This window comes from Didymella exigua (genome assembly GCF_010094145.1).
Source record: "Didymella exigua CBS 183.55 unplaced genomic scaffold M421scaffold_25, whole genome shotgun sequence".
In the NCBI taxonomy this organism is placed as follows: Eukaryota; Fungi; Ascomycota; class Dothideomycetes; order Pleosporales; family Didymellaceae; genus Didymella; species Didymella exigua.
Genome location: NW_022984799.1, coordinates 361300 through 374805, shown reverse-complemented (window position 1 = coordinate 374805; position 13506 = coordinate 361300). Strand labels below are relative to the sequence as shown.

At 59.2% G+C, this 13506-nt stretch overlaps 8 protein-coding genes across 8 annotated transcripts; 2 read left to right on the top strand and 6 right to left on the bottom strand.

Annotated features, from left to right (window-relative positions):
* Window positions 1–540: 540 nt before the first annotated feature.
* Window positions 541–1548, bottom strand: M421DRAFT_230169 (uncharacterized protein). The gene has a single exon (XM_033588395.1). It carries the CDS (start codon window positions 1426–1428, stop codon window positions 814–816), a length of 615 nt encoding a protein of 204 aa, XP_033446262.1. The 5' UTR covers window positions 1429–1548; the 3' UTR covers window positions 541–813.
* A 173-nt stretch (window positions 1549–1721) lies between these two features.
* M421DRAFT_7509 (uncharacterized protein) lies at window positions 1722–3318 on the top strand (the record flags this gene model as incomplete). The annotated part of the gene is made up of 5 exons (XM_033597101.1): window positions 1722–1823; window positions 1881–2010; window positions 2061–2128; window positions 2182–2609; window positions 2658–3318. 5 exons carry the CDS (start codon window positions 1722–1724, stop codon window positions 3316–3318), a joined length of 1389 nt encoding a protein of 462 aa, XP_033446261.1.
* A 517-nt stretch (window positions 3319–3835) lies between these two features.
* M421DRAFT_68549 (alanine aminotransferase 2) lies at window positions 3836–5365 on the bottom strand (the record flags this gene model as incomplete). The annotated part of the gene is made up of 2 exons (XM_033596532.1): window positions 3836–4090; window positions 4151–5365. 2 exons carry the CDS (start codon window positions 5363–5365, stop codon window positions 3836–3838), a joined length of 1470 nt encoding a protein of 489 aa, XP_033446260.1.
* A 459-nt stretch (window positions 5366–5824) lies between these two features.
* M421DRAFT_7507 (uncharacterized protein) lies at window positions 5825–6391 on the bottom strand (the record flags this gene model as incomplete). The annotated part of the gene is made up of 1 exon (XM_033597100.1): window positions 5825–6391. One exon carries the CDS (start codon window positions 6389–6391, stop codon window positions 5825–5827), a length of 567 nt encoding a protein of 188 aa, XP_033446259.1.
* Window positions 6392–6627: 236 nt separating this feature from the next.
* On the bottom strand, window positions 6628–8212 carry M421DRAFT_7506 (26S proteasome regulatory subunit RPN7; the record flags this gene model as incomplete). Its single annotated transcript, XM_033597099.1, has 3 exons — window positions 6628–6820; window positions 6914–7707; window positions 7757–8212. 3 exons carry the CDS (start codon window positions 8210–8212, stop codon window positions 6628–6630), a joined length of 1443 nt encoding a protein of 480 aa, XP_033446258.1.
* Window positions 8213–8549: 337 nt separating this feature from the next.
* Window positions 8550–10167, top strand: M421DRAFT_423288 (mRNA cap methyltransferase). Its single transcript, XM_033593416.1, has 2 exons — window positions 8550–9671; window positions 9753–10167. The coding sequence occupies exons 1-2, from the start codon at window positions 8686–8688 to the stop codon at window positions 10147–10149; spliced, it is 1383 nt and encodes a 460-aa protein (XP_033446257.1). The 5' UTR covers window positions 8550–8685; the 3' UTR covers window positions 10150–10167.
* A 347-nt stretch (window positions 10168–10514) lies between these two features.
* M421DRAFT_68716 (peroxisomal biogenesis factor 11) lies at window positions 10515–11343 on the bottom strand (the record flags this gene model as incomplete). Its single annotated transcript, XM_033596543.1, has 2 exons — window positions 10515–11155; window positions 11277–11343. The coding sequence occupies 2 exons, from the start codon at window positions 11341–11343 to the stop codon at window positions 10515–10517; spliced, it is 708 nt and encodes a 235-aa protein (XP_033446256.1).
* A 1017-nt stretch (window positions 11344–12360) lies between these two features.
* Window positions 12361–13441, bottom strand: M421DRAFT_68694 (S-adenosyl-L-methionine-dependent methyltransferase; the record flags this gene model as incomplete). Its single annotated transcript, XM_033596540.1, has 2 exons — window positions 12361–12928; window positions 13026–13441. 2 exons carry the CDS (start codon window positions 13439–13441, stop codon window positions 12361–12363), a joined length of 984 nt encoding a protein of 327 aa, XP_033446255.1.
* Window positions 13442–13506: the final 65 nt, after the last annotated feature.

Genomic DNA, 13506 nt, shown 5'->3' with positions numbered 1-13506 from the left:
CATAGATTGTGGCCCCGACGCACTGAGTTTTATCGGACCGTACTCGCCTCGGATGCCATTATCCTGCAACCAGCTGTTGAGTCTGTATCAGCAATCGAAGGTCGTGACGGCAGCTGAGTGGTCGATGTTGTCGTTGTGTGGCTTTTACCTGCAGTCTCTACGTTTCAGCTCTCCTCTTCTACGTCAGCGTCTGGCCTTTCCATGCCAATCGCACAATGTCCAGCGCGCTGCCATGCAGTGTGCAATGTGCACAATGCACCTCATCTAGCGCTCCGCAGAAGACGGCCCGTCATACGAACGGTGCGATTGCGATCGAACGTGCTGCACAAGTTACTGACTCAGGCTCGCGACACCTACCATAAGGAAAGACAAGTGTAACAAACACCAACGGCAAGCTGCATCCGGATTCCGCAGTCGGTCGAGATCAGCGAACGATGAGACTGACACAGCAGTAACACCGTTATACCATGCCGGTTACGGATCACGAGGCGCGCGTGGTGATGGCGGGCTTGGATTACTTACAGCAGGGTAACAACAGCCGTAAGCAATTCGTGTTGGACTAACGTACCCCTGCATTTGCAGATTGCGCTGCAAAAGAAGGAAAGAGTGCTGCTTGGCTCGGCCGGAGCCTGTCTTCAGCACGTATTCATGCAGCAATGCCAGAAGTCAAATGATGAACCGTCACGCCAAACCCTAATGTAGACCGTCAAGGCCAGAATGCTGTCTCAGGGCACACCACCCTCAAGGGTCACCATCCGCATGCATCTCTGTGGGTGACGACGACGTGTGCAAAGTCGGAGTTCTTTCCTTTTGTCACCCCACCATGCACCATCGACACGCACGTGTGAGGAGCAGGGCTGAGATTGGCAAGTCCTCAAAGCGAAAGACGACCCGTAGTTTTGGTCGCAACCATTCGCAGTAGCAGACGCTGTTCGACATAAAGTTGCGGGAGCGATTTCGAGGAGGGTAAGGCGGCGTAAGGCGTGCAGCGAACGGGAGGCTTCTGAGGAACTGTTGTTCTTTGCCTTCGTCGCTAATGGACAAAGACGTCTCACCAACACCAGGCCCACTGCACACCCTTCGCACTAAGGACGGCAATTCTGCCAAGTAGATTAGGCTGGCGATCAAACAGCCATTCTCTGTCACAGACGCTCGCCGAGATACTGTGGGTACTACCGCATTGGCTTCAAGATCCAACTCCATTGCCACCAGACCCCTTGGGGTATTTGCGTCCCTGCGCCGCGGGGACTGCTGGCATTGGTATCCGATAATCATCCAACTTTCCAACGAAAAGGCACCTCCTTGACCGTCGCAACCGTTTGTGGCTAGCCGGAGCAGGAGAGCCCTAGACCATGACACGACTAAAGTCGTGTTCGGTGGATGTGGGTAGCTCCAGCCCTTAAGCATGGCGAGGCACACCCGTCCCATGCTAGGGGATTAAGGTTCACCTCGTGGATGCTGATCAGTGGTTTACTCGCTACCCTCACAGTACTCTGCACTCGCTCATCCTTCTACGACCCGTTGTCGGCCTCAAATCCGGTAGTCATACCGAGACCTACTGACCCCGTTCGGACTATAATGTAGCATGCCCGAGGCTGACCCTCACGAACGGACAATACACAAAGGACACGCGACGTAGAATTCAACGATACCGAGCTTTATCGTTGTTTTAGAGGCTTGCATGCGCCAGACAACGGCGCTGAGCAATCTCTTCGACGAGGATGGCTATATCACCAGCAGACGCGAGAAGTGACCCCAGGAACGCACATCTCCCTTCGGTCAACCATCCGGAGACAATCTTGGGGACCACAATTACATTTCTTGTACGTGACAGCCCACCTCCCACCGTCTCAATCGCCCCCGCTCACCCTCAGATGTAGTCACTCGCCATCATTGCTGCAAGTCTGCGGTTGTGGAGCCGCTTCCGAGACCGTCTCTGGGGCTGGGATGATGCCTTTCTCTTCCTTGCTGCACTCGCCAGCATAGCTGGAGACAGTATGGTTTGCCTAAGTACGTCAGACCCCACTCGTAAGATCCGCCCTTTCTGATATCTGCGATAGTGCCGTACGATGGACTCGGGCTCCACTTCTACACGCTCAGTGCGGGTGACAGAAAATCGTACTTCAAGGTTAGTCGTGTGCTTCTCTGCACTCCAGAAATGTCAGCTGACCACCACCGCAGCACGTGTGGGCAAGCAATGCCGCCTATTGCGCTAGCACTGCCTTTATCAAACTGGCCATCTTGTTCCAATACTTGCGCCTGTTTGCCGAGACGGCTACTTCGATCGCTTCGCCACAGTACCGACTGGCAAGGAAATGCACCTGGGCCGTCCTCATCTTCTCTGCTGTATGGGGCTTTATATTCTTCGTGCTTGCGCTGTTCCCTTGCCGGCCAGTTGCAAAGAACTGGAACTACACCTTGAAGGGCAAGTGTGTGGGCTGGGGTTCCAAAGTCCCGGCCGAGTTCTTCGCCATGTGGGCGGCGCATGCCGCGTCAAACATGTTACTCGATATCATAGTTTTGCTCCTGCCGTTGCCCTTCCTCGGGATGCTGCGGCTTGCGGGTAAGAGCAGAGTGGGACTGATCACTCTCTTCGCGATGGGCGGGGTGTAAGTACCTACGACGCACATCCTGCGCCTGTGCTAATGCTTCTCCAGCGCCGCTGCAGTATCGATAGGCCGCATGATAGTCCTCTGCATCAACCGCGCCGGCACCATCCCCATCCTCGACATGACCTACCACCTGCCCGTGTTGTACATCTTCAGCGTCCTCGAAGTCAACATCGCCATCCTATGCGCCTCGATCCCCATCTTCTGGCCCATCATCAGCTCCTTCGCGACCAACAAGATCCTCGTCGTCAACGAAATCGTCGTCCGCGTCGAAGAATACCCAAAGACCAGCATGGACGGGCAATCCGGCATCGGCCTCGCAGACCAGGCCGCATTCAAGAGTGCCCCCGGGTCGCCCCGCGCGCCGCAGCCCAGCCACCTCAGCACAATCGCGCGCACCTTCGACCGGCGCCCGAGCCGCGACTCGCTCGCAGGCGCGAAGATGCACAGGAGCAAAGGTAGCATCGCGTCGAGCGTCGAAAAACCGTTCCCGAAGACGGACAACACTCACCGCGCCGGCCGCGCGAGCACAGAATCCCAGCGCGTGCTGTGCACGCCCACGAGCCCCGAGTCGGACAACCTGGGCAAGAGCGACTATGATTGGTTTGCGGAGCTGGATCGGGATTGCGTGGGCAAGCGGACGACGACGCGCATTGAAACGGGCGGGAATCCGTTTAACACGTCAAGGCCGTCGGAGAAAGGCGTGTAGCCGACCATGCGTGGCTGAGCTTTAGTTAGCAATGCAGATATGCAGTGCCATCCTCGACATGTTTTGTGCCAGGTGACTTTTCTTCGTTACCGCAGCACCGTGATTCCTCTTCCTCTCCTCGAACTAATCAGCCATCTCCGGGCGCAGTGGTAGCACCGCGTGGACATGGCAGCGCTGCGTCGGACACTCACGATGTGCAGGGGGCAGTGACCCCCCGATATACTCCGCGCAGGAGGGAGGACGTATATACCCCGGCCAAGTCAAACATACAGTGAGGGATGGGCAGCGCCGGCTCGTTTGGGCCAAGAGGGGAATGCAGCGAAGACGGCAAGGGGGGAAAGGGTTTGGATGGGAAAGGTGAATGACAGGGAAAACGGCGGCACGGGGGGTGCAGTGATGCGGTAGTCGTGTGCTTGGAGCTGGGTTATCAACATGCCTTTATGTACGGTCACCTACCTACTCTCTGCACACGATGCGCACCGCTATCCAACGCAGCGCAACTCGAGTCAGACCAAGACTACCTAAACTCTTGCATAAAATCCTCGTGGAACTTGACAAGTCTCTGCGTCCAATCCGTGCCAGGCGCCAAAAAGGTCGTTCTGAAGTGAAACGAGCCCTCCTTCTGCCCAAAGCCTGTGCCGGCGACGGTGCACACGCCCGTTGCGTCGAGCATGCGGAAGCAGTAGAACTCGTCAGCGGCGCGGCCTTCCTTCTTGGCTTGCTCGAGAGCCTTCTTCGGCAGCGTGATTGTGGGGAAGAGGTACATGGAGCCCTGGACGTGTGAGCGATGAAAAAAAAAACGGGAGTGGAAGGGTGAGGGGGGAGAACAGACCTGCGGCTCGCCGACCTCGACGCCCTCCATTTTCTTAAACGCCTCGTACAGTGCGTACGCGCGCTCCTTGAGCCCCTTGAAGATGGCATCGTACTCCTTCTTGTACAGCTCATAGCTGGGCTCGCCCTCCTTGGGCGGGTTGACCATCATCTCGACGATGCACTGGCCGATGACGGGCGGACACAGCTGGATGGAGATGAACTTGTAGATCTCGGCGGCGACCTCCGGGTGGAAGCCGACGAGCTCAAAGTAGCCGCCGCGGTGACCGCACTCGCCGACCATGCCCTTGGAGGTCGAGTGCAGGGAGGCGAGCTCAATGTGGTCGTACTGCCCAGGCGCCTCCTTTTGCAGGTCGCGCAGCGCCTTCTTGAAGGAGACGAACTCGCCGATGAAGACGTTGGTCTGGTAGACTTCGTCGGCGATGACGACGAGCTTGTTCTTTGCGGCGAACTTGAGGACGCTCTTGATGTCCTCGGCGGGGAGGGAGGCGCCGGTGGGGTTGCCGGGGTTGATGATGCAAATGGCCTTGACATCTGTGCCCTCGCTCTTGGCCTTGTCGTAGCTCTCCTGGATGGCCTCCAGGCTGGTGCCCCAGTTGGCGGCCTCGTCGAGGTAGTACGGGACGCAGCGGGCGTCGAGGACGGAGAGCGTGGCGGTGTAGAGGGGGTACTGCGGGATGGGGACCATGATGCCGGTCTCTGGCTTCGCGCAGATGACGTGCAGCAGTGTGTTCACACCAGACGAAGCGCCATTGCTGAGGTATACGTTTTCAAAGGACGAGGGGTAGCCGTCGCGGCGCTCGATGTATTTGGCGACCGACTCGCGAAAGCCTGGCGCACCCTGAGACTGGGAGTATGCGCCTACGCTGTTGACCTCCTTGAGCAGCTTCTGGGCACGCTGGATGACATCCTTCTGGTAGCCCAGGCTCCCTGTGAGCACATCCTCGTGCTCGAGCAACAGCGGGTTCTCCAGCAGCGACGCAACCTGGCGGAAGAAGGTGATGGGCTTCTGGTCCAGCTGCTGGGGGTTGCCGATGTTGGCAGCGATGACGGTGTCGAACGGCAGGTCCTTGCCCTCGCCCTTGGCCAGCTTCGCGCGGTACTGCTCCGACTTTACAGCGAGCTCACCGCGGACGGCATATCTGGCGGCGCGGACGTGTGGGTTGATGTTCTCGAGGGTGAGCACCGTCTCGGTCTCTGTGATGCCGGACGACATGGCGCGAGCGTGCGAGCAAAGTGACGGCGAACGTGGCGAGTGCGGTTGTGTACAGCGGACGAGCGCGATGCGTGGTGCTGGAATATGTGTGAGCGAAAAAAGGGTATCAGCGCCACGTAAAAGACCAAAACGCAACCCTCGCTACAAAGTATGCGTCAAGAGCTGGACATGCGCCCCACCGCCGTGGAGGGGTCCAACAGCATCATGTACCAATCGCTCCGCCCGTTGATTGCCGGCCCACTTGAGACGTGACTAAAGGGAGGCAGCCAGCTAGCCAGCGTAGCGGTCATGGACTTGCGATAATAGGACGGACAGCTAGTTACCTCTCACACCGACCCTGGGCCTGCACGCCGCACCCCTCGTGACCGCGCTCAGGCGGAGGTGAGCCGATGACGGCGACATGCCGCGGGCGAGTGGGGTGGAGATCAGTCGATAAGGAGCTAGGGCCCGTCCGCGTATCTAGCCAGGCGCGTGGTAGGACCGTCTCGATGCTCCGCGTGGGACGTCGTCGAGTTGTGTATCTGGGACGCCGTGGAATTGTGTATCTGAGACGCCGTGGAATTGTGTATCTGAGACGCCGTGGAATTGTGTATCTGAGACGCCGTGGAATTGTGTATCTGAGACGCCGTGGAATTGTGTATCTGAGACGCCGTGGAATTGTGTATCTGAGACGCCGTGGAATTGTGTATCTGAGACGCCGTGGAATTGTGTATCTGAGACGTCGTGGAGTTGTGTATCTGGGACGCCGTGGAACTGTGTATCTGGGACGTCGTGGAATTGTGTATCTGGGACGCCGTGGAGTTGTGTATCTGGGATCGAGTGCAATTGAAGTCGACAGTCGACAGTGCGGCTGACAGCTGAGCTTATGGAAACCCGTCCCGCCCACAGATTTGCCCGCCCTCGACGTGCCACGGTGCCCTGCGCGCTGCATGCCGAGAGGCGGAGATAGCTGCGGGAGCACGGCGATTGTGCAGGGGGTTTCCGAGCTGCGTGGCTTGTGCTGTCTGGGCAGCATCGACCGTGCATTGCGAGGTCGTTGATTTGCTCCCAGCTCCTTGGAAGTGTGCTGAGGTGTGAAGTGGAGAGGTAAGCTATCTTCACAGTCTAGCGCCGCAAATCACCGTTCGACGAGGTCGCGACTGTCTAGACGTGACGCTGTTCATTTTGGCTTCATCCTGCATGTCTCTGCTGGATGGCTCTAAGTCTACTATTCCACATCATTACACATGTCCAATCGTGATTCTGCCCTGCTAGACCTTGGCTCAACCGCGCTCGCTGCCCCTCAGCCTGACGGCTTGACCGTACTTCTGCAGCTTTGTGATGAGCTGGTCGCCCTGCTTGACCACGTCTACGTACTGCCTGTTCTTGTCGTCGGGGCGGTTGGTCTCGATGATGCCCTTGACGCGGTCAATGGTGCACGGGATGCGGTCGGCGGCGATGAACTTGGCGAGGTCCCTGTTTCTTGTTAGCTCTAGGCTGTTGCCGTGTGCGCAAGAAGGCTGTTGCCGTGTGCGCAAGAAGGCTGTTGCCGTGCGCAAGAAGGCTTACTTGTCGAGAAAATCGACCGTGACGCCAAAGTCGTTCGCCATGCTCTGCAGACCGACGACGCGGTACGACTGCAGCAGCTGCTGGTAGCCCCGCAGCCGCATCTCGCGCACGTACCAGCCGCGGTGCTCGTAGAGGTATCGGTCCTGGCTGAGAAAGTTGGTCTCGACCTCGCCCAGCGCGGTGAAGAAGTTCTTGTAGTTGCCCTCGTACAGGCTCTTGACAAGCTTGGACAGCGGCGAGAAGTCGACAGGGACCTCCTTGTCGTGCTGGCCACCGAGTGTTGTCAGGTTGACGGCAGCCGGCGCGGGCGCTGCCGTCGAGGCTGATGCATCCGTCATGTCCTCGTCACCCGCCGCGGACCCTGTCATGGCTGAGAGCTTCTCCTCTCCACTGCCCACAATGGCCTTGATCTCTGGTGCATCGACAACCTTGGATTTGAAGTCTACGCGCTTCAGCGACGAGGAGCCGGCGAGGATGGCGTAGACGACAAGGTTCGAGTAGCTGCACAGCTCGTAGCTGGTGAACGTGGACAGGCTGTCGAGGAGGAGGGGCGCCGCTTGTGCGTGTGAGCGGACAGTGAGCAGGTGCAGGCCGGTGTAGGCCTTGAGACGGTTCCTGCGGTCCCAATCACCGCCAGACTCGACCAATGTGCTCGCTCGCTCAATCGTCTTCTTCGCCAGCACCTTGTCGCCGAAGAAGAGCGCAATGCGTATTATGGCGAGGACAATGTCAATCTTGGTGCCCAGGATGCCCGTCTTCTCGAAGATGGCCTCGTAGCTCGCAATGGCCTTGTCCTGGTCACGGTCAGCATCTCGGCGCCCGGTGCACATGCAATGCACGCACCTTGTCTCCTATGCGGTTGTACAGCTCTGCCCGCTTGCCCCGCGCTGCCTGCACCTCTGTCTCGCCTGCCTTCTCGGCCGCCTCGTCTTCCTCCTTCTGGATCGTCTCCAGCTCGGCCTCGTTCTCTGCCTTCAAGCGCTCGTACAGCTTCTCGTCCCACGACAGCGGCGCATCCAGGGCGGGCGTCCGTGTGGCGAGCATGCTGGCGATGCTGGCCGACGGTCTGCGGTGGCTCACGTGCTGGTCCGAGGAGCCTTCGCCCGAAGCGTTCAGCACGCCCTCGGTGGGGTGGGCGAGGTAGCGGTAGAGCGGGGCCATGTTGTTCTCCTGGATGGCGTCCTGCACTGTCTTGAGCGACGACTGCTTGATCGGCTTCGAGGCGGCGGGATTGGTGAGCTGGAAGACATGCTGGGCCAGCTGCAGGTCGGGGTACTTGGCGTACAGCGGGTCTCCCATGGCAGCGGTGGGCGGTGTGGTGGGAGGCAGAGGAGGTGTGGTGGGAGGCAGAGGAGGCGTGGTGGGAGGCAGAAGAGGCGTGGTGGGAGGCAGAGGAGGTGCGGTGGGAGGTAGAGGAGGTGTGATGGGGTAGTAAAGGAAATGTGGTGGGAGGTAGAGGAGGTGTGGTGGGAGACAAAGAGGGCTCGGACGTGGTGATTGTTTGTCAGTGGGTGAGCTCGAAGATGCGGCGATGATGCACGCCTTGGCAAGCGCGGTGGAGCGGAGCTGGGCGCCAAGTCTACAGAGTACCGGTAGATGCCTCCGCGGACTACACCCATACTATTGCGCACAATTGCTACTCTTCAGATAGACGTGCTCTGAAGGCTCCGTGCTGTCTTCAAGAACCCGACTGGACAGGGCCAGCTCTCAAGGCTCCCCTCCACCCACACGATTCCTCACTGGCTCCGTACTGTCGAACAACGCACCACGCCATGGTCGAGAAGCGCGGCCGCTCGCCCTCCAGATCGCGCTCGCGGTCGACGTCGCCCCCGCGACAGCGCAAGCGACCCGGCGCCGGAGCGCGGCTCTCCCAGGCCGACCGCGACGCCGCGCTCCGCAAACAGCGCGAGCGCGAGCAGGAAGCGGCGCGCGTGGCCCAGCAAGAGGCGGCGTCGCGCGGCGTGCACGATGTGGTCAAGCAGCACTACAACATGGTGCCCGAGCGCGGCCGCGAGTGGCGGCAGACGGACAGCAAGATCAAGGGCCTGCGCAGCTACAACAACTGGGTCAAGTCGTCGCTCATCCAAAAGTTCATCGGCGACGAGCGCAACCTCAAGATCCTCGACATCGGCTGCGGCAAGGGCGGCGACCTGCAGAAGTGGCAGGCCTCGCGCAAGGTCGAGCTGTACGTCGGCTGCGACCCGGCCGATGTGTCGATCAAGCAGGCCAAGGACCGCTACGCGTCCATGCAGAAGAAGTCGCGCCGTCTGTTCCACGCCGAGTTCTACGCAAAGGACTGCTTCGGCGAGTGGCTGGGCGACATCCCCATCATCCGCGACGTCGGCATCGACCCGGGTGTTGGCCCCGGGAACGCCGTGAGCCAGCGCTGGGGCGGCGGCGGCTGGGACATGGTGACGATGATGTTCTGCATGCACTACGCGTTCGAGTCCGAGGCCAAGGCCAAGGGCATGCTGCGCAACGTTGCCGGCGCCCTGAAGAAAGGCGGCCGCTTCATCGGCTGCATCCCCAACTCGGACATACTCTCCGCCAAAGTCGTCGAGCACCACAAGGCCAACGGCACCGCGCCCGCAGACACAAACGGCGCCGACGGCGCCGACGGCGCCGACGACGACGACCGGCCGGCGTTTGCGAGCGACGACGAAGGCGAGTGGGACCCGGAGAAGAGCCTCGACAGCCCCAAGCCAGAAGACACGACGCCCGCAGCCCCCGAGCAGCCCGCCGCCGACAGCAAAGACAAGCAGCCCGCCGCCGACAGCAAAGACAAGCAGCCCGCCGCCGACAGCAGAGACAAGCAGCCCGCCGCCGACAGCAAAGACAAGAAGCCCGACGTCGAGGACGGCGAGATTGAAGACTCGGGCTTCGCATTCGGGAACAGCATCTACCGCGTGAAATTCTCAGGCAAGACGCCGCCAGACGGCACCTTCCGCCCGCCCTACGGCTGGAAGTACTTTTACTGGCTCGAGGAGGCCGTCGAGGCGCCCGAGTACGTCGTGCCCTGGGAGGCCTTCCGCGCCCTCGCCGAAGACTACAACCTCGAGCTGCAGTACCGCAAGCCCTTCCGCGACGTCTGGGACGAGCACAAGGACGATGCCGAACTTGGGCCGCTGAGCGACCGCATGGGTGTTCGTGATCGCCGCTCGGGACAGCTGCTCACGCGCGAGGACGAGCTTGCTGCCAGTGACTTTTACCATGCGTTTTGCTTCTACAAGGTTTAGCCTGACTTTTGTCTGCTCTGACACGTCTGGTCGAGAGTGACTTTTGTCTGCTCTGACAAGTCTGGTCGAGAGTGACTTTTGTCTGCTCTGACAAGTCTGGTCGAGAGTGACTTTTGTCTGCTCTGACAAGGCTCAGCCGCGTGCCGACCGCTACGGCGCTGAGTGCGGGGCGGGGTATTTGGCGTCGTCTCACAGGCATCTTCCAGCATCGGGCGTGGTGGCGGGATTCTGACTGGCGTTCACCCGGGATACACAATGATTTACTATGAATGAAATGATAGATTTGCACGTTCGAGCCACAGACCACAATGGCTCAGCATCTCCACAGCATCAACTACACCCGCCACCCTCTTCAGCACCCACCTCTACGCCGTCTTCTTCCACTGCGCCCACACGCCCAGCAACGAGCTCGTCGTGCCCGCCAGCCCCACAATTCCATCATCGAGCTGCACCCACCCCAGCGCCGTCGCGGGGATCGTGATATCGCACAGGTCGCTGAGCAACTGCACTCTAACCGCGTCCCACTCGCGCGCAACCTTCTTCAGCTCAACGACCTTTTCGGGATCAGCCGAGGCGGCGACAACCGCGCCGCGCGCCCGCAGCCCGTACAGCGCGTACAGCGACTGCGCGAGCGAGAACGAGATGCCGCTCAGCCACGCCTTGTTAGCGGTGCGCAGCAGCGCCGGCGCGTGCGCGGCCTTGCGGATCCCCGTCGCGTCGAGGATGTTGGCGCTGTCGAGCAGCATGTAGAAGGCGTATCCGAGCTGGCGGCCGACGCTGGTAGCCTTGATGACGGGGTCGAGCGAGGCATTGTCGCTCGCTACCGCGGCCGCTTTGAAGTGCTCCACGAACTTGCCCACGCGCATCAGCTTGCGCGCCGTGCCGAGCTGCTTCTTGGCTGCGTCGAAGGGCGCGATGGATGAGAGGGGGCGGTTTGTGCGGTAGAGGTACCATGCCAGGAAGCGTGAGAAGTACTGCACCGTGCGCAGGACTTTGTCGCGGCCGACTGTGGCGTGTCAGCGGGGGTGGTCAGGTATTGCAACAAAGGCTCGTGACAGGGTCGAGCGGCCGAGGAGAGCACCGGACAAGTGCTATCAAAAGCAGACAACACGCAGAGAAAAACGTACCTGTCGTCGCAACAAACTTCAGGTAGTGCGATACCGTAGGGTGGTAAACAAGTGCGTCTGCGACCATCTTGTCGTTTCGTTATCTCGACTTTCCGAATAAACTCCTGACAGGGTCCCGAGGTCGTATCGTCGCTGCTGTGTAACGCTTCACCGTCTGAATTCCGAACGAGCAGAGATGGTGAGATGACAGTCGCGGTCGCGGCGATGTGTTCGAGGCAGAAACAGAAAGGCGGCGGGTGTTGGCGGACGAGTGTGGAGGAAGCCGGGCTTTGATGCGGTTGCGACGGTGCGGCTGCAGCAAGCTGGGGAGAGCCTCGGCAAAACGACGCGGCCCTAGGCTCAAGTCACGAGTAAGTCGAATTGCTGCACTTGCACGTGAAGTCGCGACGAGCTTTCGTTGCAGTAGAACATTTTCCATACCGTTCAGCATGTGACTGTTGACTCTTGGTGCGCGTTGTTTGTATGCTGCTCTCGTGCCCCTTCGCGCTTGGTTCAATCCATGCCTCCGACTCTGAGTGATGTGCAAGTGCAACAGAGGGCCCAACTAGAAGAAGATGGCGAAGAGATATGGGTGTGTGCAAAGTCAGCATCGGTGCTTCCTACTAAGGATGTACCTCCTGACTGCCTGTGTTTCAGTCCACGTCCGCCTTCTTGATCATCGCCTCGGTGAAAGTAAAGTCGAGAACGTTTGTTTCAAGTTTTGTGATTCCTGCATTTTCCTCTAGCGATCCTGCTCAGACTCGAAATCGCGATTTGAAGCTCGATCCGCTTCCTGTCCCACTGAGTCTAGCGCCTCATCTTTGAAGCGCCCGTGTATAGTCAATCAATCCCTCGCGGTGTGGGCAGAACATCATGGGTGGTGAGGACGGTATGCTGGAGAGTCAGGGTCAAGTATCAGTGAGCATCCAACACATGCTGTTGAGCGGTTGGAGGGTAGGCGGGATAGTATTGTGGAGGAAACATTATGTGTATGGTTGCCCAGGCTGAAAGAATGTTCGTCGCTCTCTTCATTCTGCTTTCTTACCGACGACCACGATGCTATGTTTGTCAGTGTGACTCTCGTCGACGATGAGGGGATGAGCACTTACAGCGGCCAGTAGGCATGACACCCTGGGTCCTTTAGTTCGGTCCTGACCTTTGCCAATAACACCTTCAGCTCGTCTAGTGTCCACCCGTCGTAAAACTTCAGCAGCCGCAGACTCAAGCCTTCAATGCCCTCCAGCATGGCGCTCAGCTGCAACAGTCCCGCGTCGCGGAGCCGTTTCTGCTTCGGCCACGGCCCGATGGGAAGCTTGAACTCTCGCACTGTGACATCCACAAATCCCACCTTCTCCAGACTCTCCTTCATAAACTCCACACTCGTCCTCAGGTTAACGCCGACCTGCATCGCGGCCTTGCCTTGCTCGATGCACCATGAGTGCAAAGACGTGCCAGGGTTGCGGGAGGTTGGCTGAATTATGGCGAAGTAATCCATCTCTTGCAGCTCGATGTAGCCGCCGGGCTTGGTGTGGGCGTAGGCCTGTCTGAAAAGCTTGTCCCAGTTGCGAATGCACCCGGTCATCGTGCGCATGTGCACGAGATCGAAGTGGTCGAGTGGCCAGGTCCAGTCCGCTTCAGCATCATCAATCTCGAACTTGACGTTTGGTGGAACCCTGATGGTGTTAGTCTGGGGTCTCTCATCCTTTCAGGACGGGTCGAGATGTCGGGTGGGTCATGCGGGGTGCATGTAACATGACAGACCGTACTTACCATGTTGGCTGGATAGGACTCAAGTCTGTAGCGGTAACAGTTGCACCAGGGAATTGCTCGCCGGCATCGATGGCCCAGATTCCGGTCCCGGTACCAATATCAAGGATCTGCTGTGGGTGCTCGATCGGCGCGAACGTGACCTTGTCACTAAAGACAAGCTGCAATGATGCGTACTTGATATCAAGACGGTCCTGCTCTTGCTCATCGTCGGGCAGAATGTATTCTCCGCCAGCTTGATACGCGTGGTACCGTCTCCCGTTCTCGTAGTGCCCGGCCATAATGCTGGATGTTAACGAGGCCGTCTCATCCGCCAGGTCACCATAAGACGAGTCAGCATCTGAGCTGGACCAGACATCGAGATCACTTGCTCCACCTCCGGCAATTTGCGAGCCGCTCTCAGTTGCGCTGGTCTCCATGGCAGGTGGCAGTATCCCCAGGCTCGTGCTGGCTGCGTTTTGTGCCACTCGTTCAGCCACAGGTT